At 41.1% G+C, this 26,147-nt stretch overlaps 1 protein-coding gene across 6 annotated transcripts in view; it reads left to right on the top strand.

The window, feature by feature from the left end:
- The window catches only part of RASAL2 (RAS protein activator like 2), a 168,568-nt gene extending 143,466 nt beyond the window's left edge, over nt 1–25,102 (top strand). For 4 of the 6 annotated variants that reach the window (XM_014528352.1, XM_014528356.1, XM_014528354.1 and 1 more), the window contains 9 exons: nt 518–754; nt 3,263–3,464; nt 5,584–5,783; nt 6,545–7,406; nt 12,592–12,726; nt 14,368–14,570; nt 15,796–15,883; nt 18,632–18,662; nt 20,932–25,102. In XM_014528352.1, coding sequence (XP_014383838.1) covers nt 518–754; nt 3,263–3,464; nt 5,584–5,783; nt 6,545–7,406; nt 12,592–12,726; nt 14,368–14,570; nt 15,796–15,883; nt 18,632–18,662; nt 20,932–21,074 — 2,101 coding nt within the window. In that variant the 3' untranslated portion in view covers nt 21,075–25,102. The remainder of the gene's footprint in view (nt 1–517; nt 755–3,262; nt 3,465–5,583; nt 5,784–6,544; nt 7,407–12,591; nt 12,727–14,367; nt 14,571–15,795; nt 15,884–18,631; nt 18,663–20,931) is intronic. The other 2 variants (XM_014528353.1, XM_005880263.2) reach the window with 2 other exon arrangements.
- The last annotated feature ends 1,045 nt before the right edge of the window (nt 25,103–26,147 follow it).

The raw sequence follows: 26,147 nt of genomic DNA, 5'->3' as shown, positions 1-26,147 counted from the left end.
AGTTTCCCTAATACATTCCTGTCTAAAATCTAAACCTCCATTGTGAGCCCAAGAATTTCTGAACTATATACATAAATACAATGTTTGTGTACAAAATTACCACCACATTCTCTAATTGGTTTCTAAAATATTTACTTGGTGTTAAAAAGATGCATTAGTTATTTTTGATCATTGCTCCAACCCCAGCAATTGGTAAGATTTTGGAAGATTTTGGATGAACAGTCTTTAGAGAGATTATGGTGATCTTGATTAAACCAGATGGTATAGTCAGGAGCCTCATGCCATTTTCCCACTTTGCAAAACTAAATTTATACTAATTCCTGAGTTTTACAGCTTTGGGTTTCTAGTCTCCATCTGGGCTTCTGTGAATTTTCCACCACCTCTCAGCCACAAACCATTTAAGGCCTCCACTAGGCCCTCGTTGCCTGGCTCTAGAGCGGAGGTGTGTTGGGCCAGAGTGAGATCGCTTGCACTTTCCTTGCGTATTTAGAGATTTTGATCTTTTTTCCTTCCCCAGTGTTTTCCCTCGTGAACTGAAAGAGGTGTTTGCATCATGGAAGCAGCAGTGCTTGAACCGCGGGAAGCACGACATCAGTGAACGGCTCATCAGTGCCTCGTTGTTCCTGCGTTTCCTGTGCCCAGCCATCATGTCTCCCAGTCTGTTCAACCTTATGCAGGAGTATCCTGATGACCGCACGTCTCGGACTCTGACTCTGATTGCCAAGGTCATTCAGAACCTGGCTAACTTTGCCAAGTACGTGTTGCTACCATAACCCCTTTTTACAAAACATTGTTTAAAAAAATATATGAGATCTAAAATTTGGGTGGTGATAGGGATCCTCGTCACTCATGTTGTAAGACTTTTGTTGTGGTGTTATTATAAACTAGAGGCTCGGTGCACAAATTCATGCACGGGGCGAGGTCCCCTCAACCCAGCCTGCACCCTCTCCAATCCAGGACCCCTCGGGGGATGTCCGACTGCTGGTTTCGGGATTGGGCCTAAACCAGCAGTCAGATATCCCTTTCACAATCCTGGACCACTGGCCTGCCTGGTCGCCCCTAACTGCCCCCCTCCCCCTGCTAGCCTGGTCACCCCTAACTGCCCCCTCCCTGCCAGCCTGGTCGCTCCTAACTGCCCCCGCTCCCCCCACCACCACCAGCCTGGTCACCCCACATGGTCCCCTTGCCAGCCTGGATGCCCCATGCAGCCTGCTGTTCATTCGTGTGGTTGTCCCTCACTAATCCCCCTGCCGGCCTGGTTGTAGGCAGCCATCTTGTGAGGGCATGAGGGTTAATTTGCATATTGCCTCTTTATTATATAGGATAACAAAAAAATTGGAAACAACTTAAATATTCATTTTATAGAGGAGTGGTTAAGTAATCTAGGGTACATGCATTCAGAACATTTGCAGCCACTATAAACAGTGTTTTCAAAGAATAGCCAATAATATGGAAAATGATGAAGATATAATTATATTAAATGAAAAGGGCTATTAAAAACTTTAGGGGGAAAAAAGGATATTAAATGGTGCATATGCTATTATTCCAGCAGTTTAAAAACACAAAAACTTTAGTATAAACAGTTGGGAAGAACAATCAGACAAATTCTCCAGTTACATTGTCTAAGACAGTTGGCCTGGCCCCTTTAAACAAGTCAATGTCATGAAAACTGGAAAAGATGGAAGGGGACTGTTTTAGATTTAAAATTACTAGATGCAATGCTTGAATCTTATTTAGACCTGAATTGGAAAAAAGTATATAAAAGTCCATTTGCGGACAATTGGTGAAATTTAATTTTAAAAATTTTATTGTGATAATGACATTGGTTTATGTAAGAGATATTCCTTATTCAAAGTATATACTTACATATATGTGTGTGTGTGTGTGTATAGAGAGAGAGAGCACGAGCCTGCGCAAACTTGGCAAAATGTTAACACTTGGTTAATGTAGATGAGGCATATTTTTTCAATTTTTGGTAGATTTAAAGCTTTTTTAAAGGACATTGGAAAGCAGTTGGAGGAAATACACATGAATGTAAACAGTAGATAAATTCAGGTGATAGTGCATCCACACTTTTTTTCTACTTTTCATTGTTTTTTTTTTAATTTTTAAGATGAGGCATATTTTTTCAATTTTTGGTAGATTTAAAGCTTTTTTAAAGGACATTGGAAAGCAGTTGGAGGAAATACACATGAATGTAAACAGTAGATAAATTCAGGTGATAGTGCATCCACACTTTTTTTTCTACTTTTCATTGTTTTTAAATTTTTCTCAGTTTGTGTAATTTTTATAATTTATAGAAAATAATTTTATGGAATCACTGAAAGAAACTTCACACTGACAGAATTGATCAGAACAGACTCACTCAATAGTGAAGCTTAAAGACAAGATTCTATTAGCAATGTACTGAAGGAAAAAACTAGAACTTCGATGAGACAGATTGTTTCCTGGCTTAAATAGTTACTTTTTAAGTGCACTACTTTAACTCTGAGTACCCTATAGGTAACCCAATGCAAAAACATACATATTTACCCATATTTGAGCTAATTTTAGTAAAAATTATTTCTGGCTTATTTGGGAACAAGTTTTATGGACTTAAACTAGGCCCCGAAGGTAGCTAGAATCTAGATAGGCAAAGAAGAGAGCAAGTTCTTCTCTAGTAGAAATATATAACATGAGCAAAGGCTTGGAGAAGAAAAAGAGTATATGTATTTGGGAAACTTGAAGAAGTGAATTATATTGAAGGTTTATACTGATGAACATTTGGTAGGTAAATGAAGGTTATGTTACAGAGAGCTTTAAATACAAGAAAAATGAGTTTTAGCTTTACACAATAGAAAATAGATATTCAGAAGTTTTGAGTATTAATATTAAGAAAGTATGTCTTAGCATTTATCACTTATAAATAACTAGAGGCCCAATGCATGAAAATTTGTGCAAGAGTAGGCCTTCCTTCCCCTGTCTGCCGGCACCAGCTTCCCTTCGGCACTGGGGACTGGGGCAGCTTCCCTCCTCCAGCCGCCTGCAGGCACCCAGGACCCAGGCTGGCTTCCCTTCGGCCCTGGCTTCATCAGGAAGGACGTCCAGAAGACATCCGGTCTAATTAGCATATTACCCTTTTATTATTATAGGTAAACAAAATTGGTCACTTGCCTCCCCAAAATAAAAATAAAAATTTATAGCTCTGTATACAGTCAACTCAAAATGATCACCTCTCTTTTCCTGAATATGTTCTTTCTCATTTTCTCTCCCTCCCCTTTAGATTTGGTAACAAAGAAGAATACATGGCATTCATGAATGATTTTTTAGAACATGAGTGGGGTGGAATGAAGCGCTTTCTTTTGGAGATCTCTAATCCAGACACCATCTCAAATACCCCAGGCTTTGATGGTTACATTGACCTGGGCCGGGAGCTTTCAGTTTTGCATTCCTTACTGTGGGAAGTAGTTTCCCAACTTGATAAGGTAAAGTAGGCTGGAATAGAAAAGGGAGAAGGGAGGTAGAGAACTTGAATGTACCTGAATTCTGCAGAGCATCCACAGGGTGATAGCACTCACCTTTCTGTTAAATGAAAGCAACCTTTTGTCCTATATATCTTAGAATAAATGGTTGTCATTTCTGAGTGAAATATACACCCTACAAACCAGGAAATTCTAGAAAGCCATGAAATTACTTATCTATTTTTCAAGTAATTATCTGCATTAATGGAGTATATATTTCTATAAATAAATAAGTACAGTATATATAACATATTTAAAAACTTGCCTAGAAACTAATATCTATTATTAGTGTATGTAGCCTTATTCATGTGCAGTAGGATGACATGAAGCCTCATACAGCAATTTTTAACAAAAGGGTGGACTTCAAAATATAAGGGTGGACTATCATGTTTAATCAGCTTTATCCTTGAGAATGTTTTTGTTGTTATTCTAGTCAGAGGGCCTAATATAACTGTTAGTACTACAGAGTTATGTGCGATCTGAAAATCCTGGTGGTTTTTTCTCCATAGATGTAAATTAAGAATCCAGAAACAATTATAATTCTTAATTATTTATTTTCTGACTATAAGCTAAGAATTTTATTATTAAATCTAAATAAGAATTTCATATTAATAACTAGATATATACCATACCAATCATTTTCTTCCTTCTGGGATTTTGCAAAGAGGAATAGGTTTTGTAATGGAGAATAGTCTTAACAGACATAGGTTAGATTTATCACAATAATTATTTATTGGTGCTTTTCTTTACTACAGGTACTTTATAAATATGTTGGTGTGGTATGTTAGAATAACTTCAAAAGACAAAGTTATTTTTCTGTGATGAGAATTTGTTTGTTTTCCTTCATTTTTCTATTATCCTTAAAAATGTTCCAATAATATTGGAGGGGTGTAAAACCTATTAATAAAGACCATTTTCCTGAGGAAATGTAAATGGTAGGGTATCCACTGCTGCTTTAAACATTGTGAAATAATAAACTGTTGCTTATTCTTCAGGACCCCTTCTATACTTGTAGAAATGCCAGCTGGACTTTAAATTGCAGCTGTGCTGAGGGTAAATCCCTTGACTATGAATCATGGTTCAAGAAGGCATCCTCCAGGTGACATTTGAGCAGGCAGTCTACCTATTTGAGCAGGATTGAAGAATCTCTTGGTTGTTGAAAAACCAAAGAAGACCCATAGGCAACCGTGTAAAACTGCCTAACAGTTGAGCAGCCCTATAAAACGCCGTGAGAATAAGAATTCCCCAAAGAAAAAAATGATTGAAATGGATAAAACAAGTTCTAAAAAAGTTATTCTTTGTTGAGTAACTGTATCAGTGAGATGCAGATACAGTTTTCTTGTGAAATAAGCCTCATTTATTCAGGGTCAAGGTCTTTTTAACAGGCTTTGCTGTGTAAATACACTTTCTCCTTTTTTTTAATCTCTGTTTGGTCCTGGGAACCAGGAGTACGTTTAGACATATTTTATAGAAAAAGTTTACCTGAGTTTTCTGGGTTTTTGTTTTTTTTTAAATTGTCATGCTTATGCCAACCTAGTTGGCAATAAGTCCAGGTTCCCAAGATTAAATGGCATAGTTGATAGCAGTGTCAACTGTGTGTCCTGGAGTGTTTTGGACCCCTGCATGCAACACTTTCTTGTATGTGGCATGCATTTCTTTCCTCACATAATCCCTTTTCTTTGGAAGTTTCATCACACTAGCCTTTTGGTTAGAAGGTATTTGGTCCTTCATCTCCCCCCTCCCCCAACTTGATTTACTAGCCTTCCAAAGATTTTGTTTGCTTTGCATGCCTATTTTAGTTGGAATGGCAATATTTTGGTTGTTTTGAGCATGTCTTTTAATTTTTATTTGCATAATCCTAATTTCTATTTCCTTTCTTTCCTCGATGCCTGCTGCACCTTGTTTCGCGTCCTCCATCCATCTCGACGCCATGGTTCCGCTGCTCCATAACAATGCATTATGAACCTGCCAATCTCACATGCAAACACCTACCCTCCCCTCCAACCTACACCCCTTCATCATTGGACCTCATGGTCCCCAAAACAATCTGTGGTGGATGTCGCAATGCTTATTATCCAATTAGGGTGAAAATTCCTTCCTACAGGCGACTGTGGCAAAACTGGGACCTCTCCCTCGGGTTCTTGCTGATATCACCAAGTCTCTGACTAACCCTACGCCAATACAACAGCAGCTGAGACGCTTCACTGAGCATAACTCCAGTCCCAATGTCAGTGGAAGCCTCTCCTCTGGGCTGCAGAAAATATTTGAAGACCCTACTGACAGGTATGAAAGAGAATTTGAAGTACTGTCCCAGAGATAAAATGTTTAGAGATTTGGTGAAAATCTATTTAATTTATGTGTTGAATTTACCAACTTTAAAGTCTTGAGCAATTGGAAATAATCATCTGATCTGAGATAAAGCCAATTGTTTGTCATAATAATACACAAGATCTAGGATATTTATTTTCTAGAATGATATTGTAAAGTTATATTTAACAAATGCATTAAAAAAACTATGTCCTGCTTAATGGAAGACTTAAGAGCTCTATGAAATTGACATTTTCATATATAGTAGCACTCAAAAATCAGGAGAACCTCAGTTAAAAACATTTTATAACTGGCTGTTTCAGCTACACAGTGGACACAGTATTGATGCTTAGACTTTGTTTTCTTTGTGTTGGCAAGATTTGTGCCTTTGGCATGGGCCCTTGGGTTGTGCACTTAGAGCGTCTCCTCTTGAACAAATTAAATATGAATTGGGATACCTTGGGAGGGCTTAAAGTCAAACTAGAAAATGGTTGGAATGCTAGTAAAAATGGAAGACAGTGATGGAGTGGTATACACAGTATTATTCCCCACCTTTGGAGAAAAACTAAAAATGTTGGATTTTATTTTGAGAATCGTAAGGATGAAATCTGAGCTTAGATGTAAACATCTGCATTGGGCCTGTGAGCCTTCAGAAGAGTTCATATGCCTGAATTGAGGAATCTTAACTATGTTGAATGTGTCTCAAGAGTAATTAAGGGTCCTTTCTGTTTCTACAGTGATTTGCATAAACTAAAGTCTCCAAGCCAGGACAACACAGATAGCTATTTCAGGGGGAAAACATTATTGCTGGTTCAGCAAGCCTCCTCCCAGAGCATGACTTATTCTGAGAAGGATGAAAAGGAAGGTAGCCTTCCTAATGGGCGGAGCATCTCCCTCATGGACCTCCAGGACACGCACGCTGCTCAAGTGGAGCATGCGTCCGTCATGCTCGATGTGCCTCTGCGCTTGACCGGAAGTCAGCTTTCCATAACCCAGGTCGCCAGCATCAAGCAGCTGCGGGAAACCCAAAGCACACCCCAGAGTGCACCCCAAGTCAGAAGGCCCCTGCACCCAGCCTTGAACCAGCCAGGCAGCCTCCAGCCCTTGTCATTCCAGAACCCTGTCTATCACCTCAGTAACCCAATCCCAGCAATGCCAAAGGCCTCCGTGGATTCCAGTTTGGAGAACCTAAGCACTGCCAGTTCCAGAAGCCAAAGTAACAGTGAAGACTTCAAACTCAGTGGACCCAGCAATAGCAGCATGGAAGACTTCAGCAAACGTAGCACTCAGAGTGAGGACTTCTCCAGGCGGCACACTATGCCAGACAGACACATACCTCTTGCTCTGCCCCGGCAAAATAGTACTGGGCAGGCGCAAATCCGAAAAATGGACCAAGCCGGATTGGGTGCCCGAGCTAAAGCCGCGCCGTCCCTGCCACACAGTGCTTCCTTACGGAGCACAGGGAGCATGTCGGTGGCCTCGGCAGCCCTGGTGGCCGAGCCTGTGCAGAATGGAAGCCGGTCCCGGCAGCAGTCCTCTTCCTCCAGAGAGAGCCCTGTTCCCAAAGTGAGAGCAATCCAGAGACAGCAGACACAGCAGGTAGGGCGAATGCTGGATGACCTGGCTTCTACCTGGTCCAACTGTTTCCTCGGTCTTTGTGTCGAAATCATTGGGAAACCCCATTGCTAACAAGGTCTCCACTTAAAAATATTTCTGCCACCTTTAAATGGTAAGAGGAAATAAAAGGTTTGGGAGGCTTCTAGTGAGGTGAGGCAACAGAATGTAGCTTAACTCATCACCCTGAGGACACTGTAACAACCACGCAGGGGCCTTGCCTTCCCTTCACTCGGCACTGAGAACAGATCCGTTATGTTGAATGAATAATTACACACTTAAACTGTGGAATCTATAGGCCAAATCAACCAGAAAGTATTTGGGGACCTGGATATTAATTCTCCCTAAATATTTTTTCTTATGCTTCCAAAATAAAGTTTTGTATTCTGAGCCAAGAGTTTAATATAACTACTCCCTACTCCATCCTCCAGCTCCCTCTGGAAATATCAAGTCTCTTGTGCCTTTTCCTGGAAATCACTAGGAAAATAAACAACTGAACACCGATAGTGGCAATGTAAAGGAGAGGGGGAGGAAATAGACACACAGGTGGTTGACAAGTATTCTAAACATTTACAACTTCCTTATAATTTCTCTTTACATCTGGCGTGGTGAATTTGTGGCCCACAGGTCCTATAAGGTCCGCAAAATCATTTGGTCTGGCCCTGCCAAGGCATTAGGGGTGAGTTAATTAAAAGTTTGACCAAGTATAGTAGGCTAATTTTTAAGTTGATAATTTTGTATGGCCTGTGAATGATATAAATATCCAAATAGCCCTTGGCAGTAAAAAGGTTCCCCATCCCTGCTTTACAAGCACAAGCCCAGCTAGTGTCCTACCCAGTTTTAATATAAGACTGATAAAATCTTTTCTTCTTGATAAAAAGGTTTTCCAAGAGGCACCAATATATATTTTGTTCTTTGAAACAAACTAAAAACCTTAGGAATATGTATAAGTGTATGTGTGTGTGTGTGTGTGTGTGTGTGTGAGAGAGAGAGAGAGAGAATTTCTTACTTTTATCTGAAAAAGATTTTTCTCCTGAAAAGTTTTGTATTTGTTGAATTTTTTGGAACCTAATCATACTTTATAAATACTAGGACGCTTTGTGATTTAAAAAAGGCCTTTGTCAGCCAAATAACTTGTCAGGGGAAACTAAAATAAAACCCCAATGTATCTCTTTAATATATTTGCATTTTTATAGGTAAGCCTTTACTAATTTGACTGCTTCTGTCTCTATTCTGTCGTGATCAGAGTCCTTGCTCCTACTTTGATAACTATTGTTTATTATTGTTTAAAAAATTAGAACATTTGCAGAATTTTTGGATACAGAGAAAGAGGAAGGGATGGAAAACATGTCCAACTCCACCTGATTTTGGTGGCTGACTTCCTGGGCAAAACCTCCTAGTTAGCCATTCTTTCCTAAGAAATAAAGGTTTTCTTCCATCTTAAATTTTTCATTTTTATTTTGTTGTATTTTTCCCAAATTTACCAATTCATTTGATTTAATAAGCATTTTCATTTAAAGAAAAGCAAAATTATATAATACTAGAGGCCCGTTGCACTAAGAGATTTGTGCAATAGGCCTGCCTTCCCCTGGCTGCCAGCACCAGTTTTCCTCTGGCACCCGGGACCCAGGCCTTCGCTCCGGCTGCAGTGGAGAAGCCAAGCCTCTTCAGTCTTCAGTCATCTTCAGTCGCCTTCAGTCTTCGCTCAGGCGGAGCCTTCAGTCTTCACTCCGTGCCTGTGTATGCAAATTAACCGCCATCTTTGTTGGGTTAATTTGCATACTCATCCTGATTGGCTGGTGGGCATAGCAGAGTGACACAAATTTCCATGTTTCTCTTTTATTAGTGTAGATAATACAATAATATACATTGTTTTCCTTTTCTTTAAATGAAAATGCTTATTAATTGCTCATATAGCTATATCTCATATATACACATTTAATTTGCTAGTTAGGAGGCTATCAGTTATTCACACCTTATTGTGAATTAGTTTCCACACATTGCTTTTATGCCAGCTTCCAGTTGAGATCAACTCCTTTCAGAGTATTAAAGTGTTTATTGAGTCAAGAGAAGAAAGGTAAGTAATTTTAGAGATGGAATATTTTGTGGAGGCAAACAGCTACTAGGGGGCTTACCCATGAGCACCCTGAGAATGAAATAAGGAGAAGAGAAAAATATCAGATTGGAAGAGAGGGACAGGACACAGAAGGACGTCTACTTACTTTTGAGGTTGACAATGGATGTTGGCCCAGCCCTGGACAGAAGAGAGGAATGCTCACCCATTTCTCCTTTAGTCATCAATTCCCAGGGCCCATGACTCAGACAGATTCTTCAATTGTCAGTAACAATGTTTGTGCTATAGGAAAATATAACACCTATCACATAAGCACTCAGTACATGTTTCTATGGGTGATTGATGGGCAGTGGTAAATGTATACAGTCTCCAAACAACCAATTTAAAATTTTGTCACAGCCATTAATGCATTGAAGAATGTCTATATTATATTGCCATAAAGTGAGGCATAGCCACAGTGAGATGTCCTAGCATAGCTTTAAATAGTCACCTTTGCTTATGCCTTTGCTGGTACTGCCACCTCATATCAGTTAAACCATAAATCACTATATTTTGATTGCTCAAGTTTCTGGTTTTTCTACGCTGGCTTTTTCTAGGCAGATGGTTCATTCTTTCGAATTTATGTTATTTTTTTAAATTCCTTTCTGTTTCTTGCTTGCTCTTCTCATCTTACTCCCATGAAGCCTCTGAAATTCTATATAATCAGCGCATTTTTCAGGCAAATTCCTTTACATATTATAATTGCAAATTGTGTTAGAGAATTCTTCTCTCCCCAAAACTAGAGGACTTCTTTGTGGGGATTGTTCTGTAGGCGTCTGCAATTATCAGTGGCTTTGTCCTGTGCAAATTCCATTTATATCTATGCACAAAGGAGTGGCCATTGTTGGCACTGTAACTAGCCTCGGTCTCCTCCATCTACTGAGTAGGAAGGAAATAAAATTCCAGTAAAACAATCTACAGAGGGAATTATTTTTCCAGGAAACTTTAATTTTTGTCCCTTTTCAGCCTCTGCGTGGATTTTTTTTTTCATTTTTCTCTTCATTTTGTTTTTCATGCATCATGTATTCTGTATGCATAATACACTTTATCTGCAATGTCTGAGTTGTTCAGATATAGCATGTTACCTAAACTTAGAAGTTCAAATTTGAAGAAGCTCTTAAAATTGGTATTTGGCCAGCCTATTGGAATGATACAGTTTTCACATTTGGATTTGTTGACCCTCCCCTAAACCAACCTCTTCAAGCACTCTCAGCATTTACTTAGTGATTTAGTCCACCCATCTTTGGTGCTGATAGCAGAAGTGTTGTTATTCATTGATGGGAACCTGACCATTTCAGACTGTGGAGAAGCTGAAACCAACAAGTCTCATTTATACATAGTAAATACTAGCAAGGTACCAGGGAGCTGCCCGTTCTCAATTGTCCTCAGCATAGCCAGGCTATGAGTAATTATAGGGTCAGCGAAACTGCTCCTCAGGCTCTTTTGCCCTAAAGTATTATGATTGTTCCCAGAGAAACCCTATACAGCTTTATCTCAAGAGGGAGTAGGAATTCCTACTCCTTTACTTTTTGTTGTTTTTTCATCCTTCATTTTCTTTAATGATCCCCTGTTGAAAGTCAGTGGCTGTAAAAGCTCTTCTCGAGGCTACAGCGAAGCAAAGTGGGATCTGAATCTCTTACCAACCTCTCTTTCGATATCTTTGTCTATAAACTGGAGGTAATAAGTTCTGCTATATATCCAGCTTATGAAGAAGATGGAACAATTATTGGGGAATAGCCTTTGCTGCACTACATATAGTAATAAAGTGTAGTTTATTAATAAAAGGAGGATTAGAGGAAAAACAGTATCTTTCCCTTAGTAATAAATTATAGTAATGAATTCTGTCTAGAGTATTAATAAATAATGTTTCAACAAGCAGCTTTGTACAATTATATAGTCACTACCATTCAAAAAAAAAATCACACAAAAAACTATATGATATGCTGCCATGCCTCAAATATTGACAGTCTAATTAGGAAATAAGACCAGCACACATAAGACCAATAGAAAAAAATATAAACAGTATATAGTTTTTTTAATATGAAGAATATATTACAACAAGAAAATAATTTTGAAACAAAAATCACCTCTATTTTCTTCCAGTCTAACACAATAACTAATTTTTATTTGTTCAATATTACTTTTCCATCTCTTTATAATTGTGTAAAAGTTTTATCATGAATATAAGGCATAGTTAATATTGGTCACTTATTTTTTCAACAGTTATTTACTACCTACCATATGCCACACAAAGTGCTAGGATATATTAGGAAGTGGTTGAAAATCAGATTCAACCAATAAAATAGGAATAGACCTGAATGCCCAGTTCCCATTGTACAATCTCTCATAGTTCATTGGACATTGTTAATTCTGGAGATAGGGTAGCTACCACCATCACCAATGGAATGAAACCACTTTTATTTTTTTGGCTTCTCATTTAACAGTTGAAGCTGAGATTACCGTAAAGAACTGCTGTTTTTAATACGTTTTTAGGAGCTAAAGTTTCTCCTTAGTGTGTTCTTAGGAGTATTGTTAGTTTACAGTACATTTAGAGGCACTCAACACCATAACAAATCACGGGGAAAGAAAGTTTATTCAAGCAACATCTTGTTAACTTGTATAAAGCAGAAAGCGCTGAAACCGGTTTGGCTCAGTGGATAGAGCGTCGGCCTTCGGACTGAGGGGTCCCGGGTTCGATTCCGGTCAAGGGCATGTACCTGGGTTGCGGGCACATCCCCAGTAGGGGGTGTGCAGGAGGCAGCTGATCGATGTTTCTCTCTCATCGATGTTTCTAACTCTCTATCTCTCTCCCTTCCTCTCTGTAAAAAATCAATAAAAAAAATATATTAAAGCAGAAAGCTATTGAATTAGCTGCCTTGATGTAATAAGTCCAAACAGTGAAGTTGTTATTAGTTTTAGTGCCTACTTTAGCTCAAACTACTACTGAATAGTAGAAAACAGGGATCATAGTTATGTCTTCCAACAATAGTTCTCTTTGTGAAATATAACTAGTGGATGAGCTGTCTTGGGAGATGGTAATAAGTATTTCTGATGCAGGTTCAGTCACCTGTGGACTCTGCCACAATGTCCCCAGTAGAGAGGACAGCAGCCTGGGTTCTGAACAATGGGCAGTATGAAGAGGATGTGGAAGAAACTGAGCAAAATCAAGATGAAGCCAAGCATGCTGAGAAGGTAGAACCAAGTCTGTCTTTATTGACGTATTGCCCCACAGTGATAGGCCACAAAAGGGTTGTCTAGCCAAGGACCTGCTCTGCCCCTCCCCAGTTTCAGCTCCACCTCTTATGTTAGCCATCATATACATATCTATGAATAATAACTAGTAGTGTCCTTATGTGGACATATGCAGGAAAGGTCCATCAAGCTGGGGTGGAGGGCACCAGCTCTATTTTCTTTTTATGTAGGTTACCTTAATTTGGAGACTACTCTGCTGTAAGTTTCTAATAATTTTAGGCACTTATAGTGTTTCTATAAACTGGTTGGTATTCTTCATTCAAGGCCAAAATTTCCCTTAGGTTAGACTTTCTTTCTCTGTCTTGGTAATGATTTTGTTTTTGTTTTTTCTTTTTGTCTTTTCTAGATAAAGAACTTCTGGTTTTATAGATGATTTTTAAAAAAGATATCTATTGACTCAGTTTTGTTTTATTATTTTTTTTAAGTTGACATGGAAAAAAATTATCAAACAAGAACTTGACACCATGTATGGCATTATCTTATTTGACTAAGAACCAGACACCTAGCTTCTGCTTACCTATCAGCATGATCCTAAACATGCTCATTGATGCAGTCTTCCTCTTCAAACTGTCCTAAAAATTGTCATCTTTGACCTTCTGGATTAAATCATCATTTAGGACCATGTTGTTAAAGAAGCTAATTGTCTGTCAATTAAATGAAACATTATGTGAAAATAGATTGCATTCTACAAATTATTGTACAGATTTATCACTAATTCCTAATGAATTTATGTAGACCATCTATAACAAAGCTTATGCTTCTCACCTTGCCTAGAAATTTGACATTCCAGTGTACTCAAACCCCACACCCAGCAACTTCAGTACAAGAAAGGGTCGTGTAACCAATTGAATTATATAAAGCTTTACTTACATAAAGCTTTTGCGAGAAAACAGACCTATGTGTTGAGAAGGGAGAACTAAATTGGACAGGTGAACCACATCGTGAAAAAGGGCCAAGAGGCAGTATCCATCAGCCCTAAAGAACTTGTAGGCCTTTGGCTTAATCCTTGTGACCTGAATATTTTATACTTTTCTAGTTGGGGAGAAAGAAGCAAAAGTCTACTCTGCCATAAATTTCTAGTTACTTATTTAGTAGTGCTTAACATTATAGAAATGTTGGGTGTTCTCTACAGGGCTGATTCTAGTAGAGTGAAGGAACGATGAGCCAAGCTCGGTCCGAGATTCCTACAGTACAGGCAATGACAGAACCTTTCTCTTGTCGACAACTGGCTTTTGGCTCATTTTAAGTGATTTGTCAGGCTTCTAAGTGCTTGATCATTTTATTTTCCTACTCCTATTTGATGCCATCACAGATTGGATGCGGCTTGCAGGAGCTGGTAGTTTAATGTGGAGAGAGACGCATTAATATATAGATTTAGAATGCCAAGTTAACAATATAAATGTAATTTTAGGAGGAGGGCAGAGCTCCATTCCCATTTGTGCCTGTTGATAATTTTCAAGAACATCAGCAATAGGTGGGATGGCAGTTCGGATGGTATCTAGCTACCTTGCCTCAGGTTTCTTTTTTCAAAAGCAAATCACTGATTCTACAACTTGTGTAACTCCTTTTTCTGTCCTCTAGTATGAGCAGGAAATCACTAAACTGAAGGAGCGCCTGCGAGTGTCCAGCCGGAGGCTAGAGGAGTATGAGCGCCGGCTGCTGGTGCAGGAGCAGCAGATGCAGAAGCTGTTGCTGGAGTACAAGGCCCGGCTGGAGGACAGCGAGGAGCGGTTGCGCCGGCAGCAGGAAGAGAAGGACAGCCAGATGAAGAGCATCATTAGCAGGTTACAGGGTCACCTGGCAGTGGTGGTGGGTAGCCAGGCACACAAAGAGGTGGAAAGAGGAGCCAGAGACTCCTCAAGGAACGGCAACAGTGCCACTTGCAGACTCTGCGTATGCTCATGGTACTTAGTACAAAGGTGATGACTGGTCCTGTCTCTTAAATTTTCCAAGTGGGCGACCTCTGTGCACTTCCTTTGAAGATAGAGGTAGTTTGTTTTCTTTCATCGTAACAATTAGGAAAAATAAAAACTTCATGATGCACTTAAGAGGCCTTAGAGGAGAAGTGGGTTTTAAAAACCTAAGTATTCAGTGTCCAAAACTAACTTAGTTTTTCACAAAAGTTTCCAAAAACAGGGAAGGAAGTTTCTCTTGGTTAGGGCCAGAGAACCAAGAGAAGAGAGTGCCAAGGATGTCAAGGGAGGCTAAGGGAGGGTTAATTTTACCCAACACTCACATAGCACTTACTATGGGCCTGGCTCATTTTCCTTTACAGATTGTTTAATCTGTTAATAATAATTTGTTTAATGCCAATGTCTGAGGAAGGCATTATTACTATGCTCGTTTTACAAATAAAGAAACGAGCAACAGATTAAGACACTTGCCCAAGGTCACCTAACAGTGCAACCAAGATTTGAAGCCAGGCTCAAGCTCCAGAGTCCATGCTCAATAACCACTGTGCTTCTATCTTGTCAAAAGCTGTGGAAGGTCAGGTAAACTGAAGACAGAAGAGTTCTGCTGTTTCAGCTGTACAGTCTTACTGAGGGCAGTTTGGTGGAATTTAAACATCAGTGGGGTGACATGTAAATGGTGGATGAGAAAGAAACTAGACCCACTAAGTATAGAGTCCTCTTTGAGGACCCACCTGTGCAGGGAACAGAAAGGACAGCTGTCACAGGGTAACTTGAGATTAAGAGGAAATTTTTGGGTTTTTGTTGACTGGTTTGATATTTTAAGATGAAGTGAGTTGTGCTGAGGGATCTGAGGGAAGAAGTGATCATGGAAATACTGTCCCAGAGGAAATAAAAATGTGAGTGACCTAGACACAGGGAGAGAAATTAACGTTGGGTGTCTTCCAAGGTAGGAAAGAAGAAAGAGCACACGGTTTCAGATCTCTGATTGGGATGAGTGGAAATATTGAACTAGGATGAGTTTGGATTTCTTGTCCTCTGCGCTCATTATCTAGCCCTCTTTTGAAGATGCTGAAATGTCCTTCCTGCTATTTTTTAGGCTAATGGCTGTGGAGGAGGAATTGAAGAAGGATCATGCTGAGATGCAAGCAGTTATTGATGCAAAGCAGAAAATAATCGATGCACAGGTAAGCAGGCGCAGAATCTGGTAGAAGGCACTTGTTTATAATAACTGTTATTTCCTGACTTCCCGTCCCTTGTGCATGCCAAGGCATGTCCTGGAAAATGGGTCACTGGAAAATTCTCAGCATTACCTTTTGAAGATTTCAATATGATCTCTCACTTCTCCTTTCTTTTACTAGTGACAAGTCTGTTAACCCAGCAAAGTATTAGCGTGCTTAGTACAGTTGCTTAACAGATCTCAACCTAGTGCATGATGGGGTTTACTTCTTCCCTTATGGAAAGTAGGGCGTTCTCTAAGGGAATAGCTGTGAAAAGTAATTGCATGTGTCTGGCTTGTGACCTCCACTGACCATTGCTTGGCTGTGATGTTCACGGTCTTGTCAGTCACGTCCACTGTGCCATCAACCTCTAGCCCCAACTGTAGGGGAGAGACAAGGTTGTCAAAGGTACCCTTCCTTATTCCTTTGTTTCAAGGCTTGGCATTGATGCTTGGAATTTGCTTGGTTGTTGGCTGTGCTTAGAGAGCCTCTTTCGATTGTTGAAATCAGTCTGGGCCTTTGCTCACTCTATACCTGTGACAAGAATGGTGTGATGACTGCCAAGAGTATCTCACAGCAACACATCAATGTTCAGAACAAAATCCAGCAGGCAGAAAATGTTTCTTAATTCTTTTTCATTTTATCAGTGCAACATATAGTCGTATGTCTTAGAACGAAACAAATCACAAAAGGCGGGTGCGGTTTTGAGACTGTCTGATCTACCCCACTGAATGTGTCACCTGCCTGAAGACAACCCAGCCAGGTGTGCATTTCTCACCCTTAAGTACATACCATATCCGTCAGCTGTAAAATAAAATTGGGAGCAAGGACTTCATGTTCTGCTCCCTTCTCTGCACGTCAGCCAGCAGTCAGTCTGTGTTGGAGCCCCCATTGTTCTGAAACATGCCCTTGCCACCTCCAGTCTAGGTGCTGGGGTGGGGGTTGTTTTTTTAAAGACACTGGGGGTGAAGCTGAAAGCACAGCCATGGGAAGAATGCTCCATGGGCCTTGTACTCCTTCAGAGACTCCTGACCTGGAAGTCTAGTGATGCTCTCGTCAGCATAGTTCCCAAAATATTTTGGACCCTTAAACTCTGTAGTTTCTGGATATTTAGACCTCCTAAGTAGCAGAAGAAACTTCTATTGTAATTATCTTACATGGTCCTTTAAAAACAAAAACTTTCAGGTGTCTCCAGGGTGAGTGAGGGAAGGGTAGTGGAGACAAGGCCATCTTGCTGTGTACTATAAAAACTCATCCCGCAGGCTTAAGAGAAACAGCCTGGAGAAAGAGGGCAATTTAGTCAGGAAAACTAGTGTTGACAAGTTTTCACTTTGGAATTTTCGATATGGCAGTATAAAGTAGGGAAAGTTCTAATAACCACACCAGGAGAGCTTTTGGTTCCAATAAGATACAACAGACCATTTTAATAATTTCAGCTGGCCTGAGATTGTGTTGGCCTGAAGCAGAGGGAGCATGGCTGTGTCATAGTGGTGGCTCTGCATGCAGGATTGCCCTTTTCTCGGTTGTTCATCAACACAGCTTCATCATCAGCTTCTCATTGTTAGCCCACCCCAGCCCCTGTTTTGACATGTAGGGCAAGATGACTGGGTATGCAGCAGGAGCCCTAAGATAGAAGGTGAAAGCAAGAGAGGGAATTGGATTTATCAGGGCTCAATGCTCTGGAAAACAAGGACTTTCTGTCTGTTAACCAGGAGTGTGGCACTGTTCAGGAATGGAAGAAATATTACCCTCAAAGTACCAGACGTGTGGTCTAGCTCAATTAGATAATATTTTGTGTCCTTCCCTCAAGACAGTGGTGTTTAAATGGTTTGATTCCATGGACTACTTTGGTGAAACCAGAGGCACCTTTTATAGATCAGTTTCCAGCTGCTCCTACTGAGCACTCAACAATAATAGGTTGCATGACACCAAAGCTAGCTAAATATAATCAATTACCGATTCCAACATAGGCCTTACTGTATAGTACATTTTCTACCAGATGCCCAGTGTGGATCCCCAAAGAATACTGGGAAAATCTACTAGAGCACATGTGGAAACCACTGCACCATGCACAGCACAAATCAAACACTAAAGTCAGTTTTTGAAAAATTATATTCTCCTTAAAAGGTAGGTTTCCCAGTCCCAGATGTTGTCTTACTGATACATTAAAATATTATTATAGGAAGAGACTGTGAAAAGCCTTTGGTACCCTTTGTAATGAATAGCTTGGTGCCACTAGTAGAAAAAACATTTCTGAAATGAATATAGTATCTTACCTTACACGGGAGTTGAGCCCAGCATTTCCCAAAATGCTATGCCGGATGCTCAGTGAATTGGTTTTCATCTCTCTCAGCAGCCCTGTGTCCCACAGGACATGCTTGTCCCTGAATTCAGCCTCTCCATCTCCTAGAGTCAGTTCAGCCACAAGGCCAGCCTGGGCCAGCCGCTTACTAACTGGAAGGGGGAGGATGAGCACTCCATCGGTGAGGGCAGGTCCACCGTCCTGGACCTTGTAGCATGGCCATGGGGAGCCTGGTGATGGTACTAAGGGACCATTTCCTCAAACATCAGTCCAGGGACTGTGCCACCTTTCACCCCCCTCCAGGATCACTCCATGTGACTCAGATGGAGAACAGAGAAGGGCTTCCTCTTCTGAGAAGCAAGCAGCTGCCTAGGTACTGTTGCAAGTGATACCTCCACTGTGTTAAATTACAGGTCCTAAATGGAGATGAGATTATTCAAACAGGCAAGTAAACCCTGTCGTTCTCTAACCGAGCAGTTCCCAGCCCTGGCCCAGTGCACTGGCCTCCTACACATTCCAGCTCCTGACTCCCCACCCTTGACATCCTTCCTGTCAGGCCTGGACCAGATTGTTCTGTCTTTCAATCCAGGCAGAATCGCAATGTCAGAGCATCTTTTGTCAACTAAACGTGAACTTCAAAAGTCCCTATTTGATTTTTTTTTCTTTTACTTTTTGTTTTATTTTGAGAAGTTGGCAGTGAAGGGAATTACAAAAGGGAGTTTTTCCACTTAAAAACCTTTATCGGTTTGGGGGAGAGGGATTGTTTGGCTTCTGTTGTTACTCTCATAGTCAATAAATAATTACAATCATTCTTAATCTCTTTGTAACCCTTTAAGAATCAGATAATGTTTTATAATGCCTAATTTTTTTATAAGCCTGGAAAATCCTAGAGATGTGCTAGTATAATGAATATTCCTTAGTATTGGGGTCTTATAGATTAGCCTAATGTTGAATTTTTTTTTCATTATTTCAAGAAATTATGTTTTTCTGTGTAGGGATCCATAGGCTAAAACATCAGATTTGGCTCCCAGGCCTTATTTTCTGATAAACCATGGGCCAATCCTTACCGACTGACTTGGAAAAGATCTATACTTATTATCCCAGTAAATTCCAATTTTTTTTAATTATTATCATTTTTTTAAAGCCTCATGGATCTTTCCTTCTTTGAGTTTTGCTTATCCTTCCAACAAGATACTCACCTTCCAATGTCAAAAGCATATTGATTAGTGGTTAGTTAATAATGCTGATTTTGGGTATTTTACCACCTGAGTTCTCCATCAGGGAAAGGAAGAATTTTTTTTAATGATAGTAAGCATGAGCTGGGTTTTGGTTTTTATACTTTTGAAACTATGACCACCACACTGCTGCCTTACAGGTCCCTGCCCCACCCCAGAGTAGGGAAGCATCATTTGATGCTGTGTCTGTGCTTTTACCTAAACCACCCTCCCATCACACACACACACTCCCTGGGCAGTGATCTTTACTCTGTATCCGCTGCAGTGAGTTCCCCACAGAGCCCCCGTGGGCCCTGTGTTGCTGGGCTTCAACAGCAAGGAGCAGCGCCAAAGCCTCAGTCCTCCTCTCCTCTCCAAGCCTGACCATGACTCACCTTACCATGCTTTTCCCCATAAATGCAGAAGTTTCTGGGGTAGGAAAGCTCCTTTTGGCTTTGGGGATTGTTCCTCATGTGCCATTTTCTTTTTAATTTCATGGGCATAGGCAAAGCCAGCTCTTCTTGGCATTAACTTCTGGAATGATTTACCTCGCTGCTGAAGCTAGTATTAGGCTTCTCGCCTAATCTTTCTAAGACTGATATTTTGATGGGGTGATTTTTTTTTTTTAATTTAGATGGCCCTACTTTTCTTGAGTTGGTTTTTTCCCCCCTTTTTTTCACCCCTCAGGTTTTCTTTCTTTCTTTTTTTTTTTAATGTGTGTGTATTCAACACCCTTTAGCTCCAAAATATTGGTTCTAAAGCGTGTGTTGTTTTTCAGAGACTCAAAACTAAAATGAAAGCACTCTCCATGTCGGGTAGCTTTCCTGGAGTAACTCTGAGCTGGAATGAGTCCAGGAGCTTGTGTTCTCTGTTTGTTTTCATGTGTTATGTTTACGGCACCCCCCTCGGCCACACCTCCCTACCTGTATCCAAGTAACTCCCTGGTCTGAGCTTTTGGCTGCTTTCCCCCCTCTTGCGTGTTGCATCCTCACTTTGTTGGTGACTATAAACTGCCACCATGTGTTGTTTTTATCTTGAGCACAATGTGAGTTCTCTGCAAATACGACTGATGTGCCCTCTTTGGGGGCTAAGGACCCACAGATCACTTGCACTTCTCTGTGAAATGAAACCTCTGGTGCTTCTTTCTTTGCCATCTAATGTCCATGTTTTAAATTTGACCAAAAGCACTTAATACAGTCAGGCAGCTTGACCCTGTGTTGCACAGTCTGAAGTAACACGTGGTGTCACCTTACCATGGTATCTTAGTGTCCTGAGGGATTATTAATAACACATCCTGCTATGCTGACAGGACAAAAAGAGAAAATGAGCACAAACCCGTTGGACTCGGTGTGCAGAAAGAGGCAGAGACGTTCCATTGATCCGGAAAGCATCATGCGTGCAGCAGTGTGATAGAAAGCGTTAGAACAGTCACTCTAAAGAGTATTACGGTGTGATTTCCTGTGTGGAGCCGGAATAAAGCCATGATTGGTGTGTTGTAGGAAAAACGGATCGTGTCCCTGGATTCGGCCAACACCAGACTGATGAGCGCACTGACCCAGGTGAAGGAGCGGTACAGCATGCAGGTCCGAAATGGCCTCTCTCCCACCAACCCCACCAAGCTTTCCATCACGGAGAATGGTGAATTCAAAAACAGCAGCTGCTGACGGCCTTGATGACTAGACAGACTGTGGGAGGAGACAGAAGGAAATGTCCCCGCTCTCCTGTCCCCGCCCTTCCCCCAACCCCACCAGGTTTACAGAATGTTGCTACTTCAGAACAGCAGTGAGGAGAGACACTCTCAATTGAAGAAGGAACCTTGTCTTTCAGGGCATAAGGCGAAGACTCCCGAGGTCGATGATTTCCCCGCGTGTCTCTGTGTACATAGGGAACTTAGTTCTGGGCCATGTACAGAAAATACCACTGTAATATACCCAAAGGAAGTTAATAATGTAGATTACCTTTTTAATTATTGCTATTTTTATTATTGTTTTCTCTTGTTGAAAGCACTGCAGTTGTTAGTTGTATGAGTGAGAAATGAGCCCAGTGGGTCAGTATGTAGAGACCCACTGTCTGTCTGTCTGGTAGAAGCGCACGGTGTACAATAGGACATTTTCAGAATGAATTTTTTCAGGGATTCATCTGCCAGTTTAAAAAAAATCCCACTTCGGCCCTCTGGTCCTTTAGGAAAACATGCAAATACTAAGGTCCAAACAAAACATTTGATCCCACTGATAAACCAAGACTGGCTCTGGATGGACAGCTACTCCACTTTGGGGATATGCTGCTTCAGAGGACACAGACGAGAGCTCTTGCATCAAAACTGGACTTCCTGAGGAGTGAGTTCTATTGAACTCTAGTTGGTGTTTATCCCCTTCTGTCTATAGCAGATGGGAATTTTCCATTTTAGATAGGGGGCTGTTTTTTTACCCCAGTTGTAATAAAGAGTGTTCTCTTTCCTCTTTAGAGTTTACAAAACTATAAATATTTGTGTCTGTACACACCATCTCCACCTGCCCACACCCACTGCCCTCCCCGCCCCGGTGGTGGCAGCAGCGTCACCAACAGGGTTTACTCTCCCCTGGAGAGGTTCTTCCAATGTGCTGTCCATAAATCATCCAGAACAGACACCCTTTCTTCCGCACAGAAAAGGGCTAACCATACCATAGCAGGAATCTCTGACTATTTCCTATTTAAAAACAAAACATTTTCTATTTGTAAATTATAATTTTTATTTGGGATAAAGATTTTATTCATTATACTAGCATATCTCTAGGCAGGGTAATCTTATCTCAATCTTTAACTTTTAAGTTGCTCCTTTAATCCCTTAAATAAAATTTGGGAAGGAAATCCAGATCTGAAGCGTCACCCTGAAGAGTGATGACTCTCTTGTAAGAAAAGAAACCCAAAGTGGGAGGCAGCGCGTTCCGTGTGCTGCCCCCATGCTCTCAGTAGATTCGTCAGTAATTACTGTCTCACCAGTTGTCATCTTGGCTTTAGTGTAGGACAGAAACAGTCGTGGAAGCTGATTGGTTTCCTTTTTTCCAAAGGTGTGAATTGTCATCTTGAATGCAACCCTGATTATCAGAAGCATAGAATGTTACATGTTAGCCATTATATATACAAATATATATATATACATATCTATTCACACATGTGTACATATAACCACACAAATAGAACTCGTTCATGCCTTCTGTGCTGTGAGGTATAATGTTAAAAGGGTGTTGAATCTCTTTAAGCAAGATCTAAGCAGTTGTTTCTATTGGCAGAGAACATTTATCAAGTTAATGCTCTATTAAATGATAAACTTTAAGGAAATTTTAAAAAAGGAAAAGAGGCGTGGGGGAAGAAAGACCGGAGGGAGCCCTGTGCAGGAGTGAGTATTTCTGCATAACAGAATATTTGGAAGGGAACAGGAGAATGTTTATCTATCGGGTCCTCTTTTGAGAAGCCTAGACAGCGGCCCTGAGTCCCTTTCGCAGCGCCCCCGCTTACGTTCTGACGCTTTAGCGCTGCCCTCTCTCGGGTGGGTCTTTGTGTTGGTCCTTGTATCTCAGCAGCCTCCCCAACCCCCGAACTTTTAAAGCATTTCCCTTCATAACACTCCCATTTCTGCCAGTCAGGATTTCAAGCAGGAGTTCGTCACAGTGCTTATCTGATCTGCAGACCTCATGCCCACATGTTTGGTACCCATGTATTTTCTTGATCTTTGATAGTTATTTTACAAATTCTTACCTCTCCTCTCCAAGCTGAAGGCACACTGTAGTCAAAATCACTTACTTAAATGGGGGTGGGGGTTAACCAATTCTGCAGTACTGCCCTTTGTGGGAGAGGATAATATAAACATAGGTCCACTGTTGCTCATCTCTAGCCAGGTTTAATTCTAATTCATTCTTCGTAAAAATCCGTCAACTGTGCTGCAGAAAACCTGGTAAAAGTATCGTTGGTGTCGAGGGCCTTACGTATGTAACGTGGGTGATGTCTTGCTTGAGGTTCGGAAGCTCTCAGGTGCCAGTTATGGATTACTGAGGCTGATAAGCTTACCTGTCCTGGGGGCCTAGACACAGAACATCAAATGTGTTTTTGGTGGATGCAATTTTTCTTGTTGGCATGTGGGAGCTCCTTAGAGCTGCCTCCTTTGGAAGATTAAATGCCCAAATGTTTGGATAGATTATGCAGCCCTCTATTATCAGGTTATCTCGAATGAAGAGAAGAGAATAAAAAATAATAAAGTTAGACATAAGCTAGAAGTTCAGAGTTGTTGCCAGATGTTAAATGTTAGATTATCCTTTGAGCCTGTTTCTATACAAATATTTTTCTGAGTTTTTCTTTAGAAAATGCTGCAATCTATAGAGCTTATTCTGAAATGTTTTTTTCTCAGGTGTGGAAGAAGGCAGCAACAGCTGACTTTTTATGGAGGTATAGCTTAGTTGGCTTTGCTCAGCCCCAATAGGTACCAGCCTCTGTGCTATTGGGAGGAGGGATATGGGGAAGAAGAAGGTGGACTCAGATGGCCGGGCCTTGCACTTCTACCCAGCACATCGCCACATTGTGTGTGCTGCAGAGACACAGATTGTGTGGAATTTGGAGGTCAGGGGGCATGCTTACTAAGTGCTTATCCCACTAACAACCAAACATGGCCGTTGACAAGAACAGTGCTGACAGGATTCAGGAAAAGAGCTTCAGATTCCCCTTTTATATCAATGGGCCAAAGGAGTTACATTTCCATCAAGTCATCATATTCCCTGAGTCTCTGCAATATAAGCCCTGACAGAGAGGATGTTGTAACTAGGCAACTGGAGCACCGTCTGTGTGCCGGGCTCTATCGCCAAGGTGCCGTTGGGGTCTGGGACAATCTTTTGGTAAGAAAGATGGCAAAATGAGGTAACCATGCTGCTGTAGCTTTTGGCTTTTTCCATTGTTATCAAGTTGGTCAGAATTAGCTTTTTCTGGGCTGCTTCCACCTTTCCCTGCGATGTTGTCAGACAGGGCAAGGAAAAGCAGGATTTTCTGTCATGACCACTGTGTGCCCTTGAGAATGAGCTTGACTCTAGAAGTCAGGCTTCTCACATCCTAGTCTACCTGTGGCCTTTGTTTGTGGATCTGCAGTTCTGTCCGCCCTGTCCCCGGAGGTACACCAGGTTGGGAGCAGTTCTGTTTTGGAAGCCCCAGAGCAAGACAGCTGCCATCAAGTGAGCTTGCATTGGTGTTTGTTTTCCTTCCATTAGGTTTAGCTCTAGTTATCTCCAGTTGGGAGTTCCTGGGAAGTCCGGTTGTGGGATTGAACTTGGGGAAGGAACCCTCTTCAGGATGACCACGTCCCATATGACTCTGAGCCCCAGGCTTACCACCAGACTGGACTTTGTCACTGGGCCTGACTCAGCAGCTCCGAAGCCTATGCCACAGCTTCGCTGACTTTTCAGCCACACCTTTGGAGGCCACCGTCTCCTGCAGACTGGAAGGGGCTTTCCTCTCCCGTCCCCTTCCTCTTTCAAGTCTAGCAGTGAAACCTCCTGTTTGCCCCAACAGTGAACAGTTGCCTTCCCACCCCTACCTGGGGGCCAAGAATTCGTTTTTATTGATATGTCAATTGGAAGGACCTATTTTACTAGTTGTTTTTTTATGTTGTTGTTTTTTAAAAAATATTTTTTTATTGACTTCAGAGAGAAAGGAAGAGGGAGAGGGAGATAGAATCATCAATGATGAGAGAAACTCATTGATTGGCTGCCTCCTGCATGCCCATACTGGGGATCGAGCCCGCAACTCAGGCATGTGCTCTTGACTGGAATCGAACCTGGGACCCTTCAGTCCACAGGCCAACACTCTATCCACTCGGCCAAACTAGCTAGCCCAGTTTTTGTTGTTGTTTTGTTTTTGTTTTTAAGTAAGATATACTGGGGTGTTGAATTTTTAAATAGAATCTCTTTCTGTGTTTGAGTGATTGCTATTAGTTCCAGAAGTATTCTCTTGTGGTCATGACCCAGTTATGGAGCTCTTGAGTTTAGGAAAGACAACAGTGATGAAATTTGCATGAGATAGGATAAATATCTCATGAGGAGTGAAAGAACCTGAGGAAGATAACATGATCCAAGAGGGGACTGTGCACAGCAGCCTTCTCAATAGCCCAGGCCTTGCCTGCACTTAAAATACATTGATATGTGGAGAGGCAGTTTCTGCAGACAACATGTGCACACCCACACAAAACACAAATCCTAGGGCTTCCTCTTTCTGAATGTTAATCCACCTACAGAGCAGTGATTCCCAAACTTCCTTGGGTTGTTTAGATTTTGTTCTCATTTGTTAGATTTTTCTGACAGTGGTTCTCTCTTTTTAAAAATGTACCATATGTGTTATATGTATATGTGTGTGTGTGTGTGTGTGTGTGTGTGTGTGTGTAAAAGTAACTTGAAATTTATTTGATTTGACATTGTCTCAAGAACCCTAGGTTTCGTTATTGATACCTCAGGGTGTCATAGAAAGACAGTTGAATCTCGCTGATCTGGATTCAGATCAGTGAAGATCAGTGGGATCCAGAAAGAAGCAGTTTTGGTTCCTGCTCAGTTAGTCCTCAGGTGTTTGCATAACTAACCCAGCTGGACTTGGCAAATGCAGTAAGCCACCCAAGGAAACCAAAATGGTAGTTTTTGCCCAAATTTCATCATTCATTTTAATTTCCTACTCCGTTCTTATTTTTCAATCAAATGTCCTCTTTTTC

The sequence above is a fragment of the Myotis brandtii genome, unplaced genomic scaffold (genome assembly GCF_000412655.1).
Source record: "Myotis brandtii unplaced genomic scaffold, ASM41265v1 scaffold630, whole genome shotgun sequence".
NCBI classification, from domain to species: Eukaryota; Metazoa; Chordata; class Mammalia; order Chiroptera; family Vespertilionidae; genus Myotis; species Myotis brandtii.
This window is presented reverse-complemented; position numbering and strand designations above follow the sequence as displayed.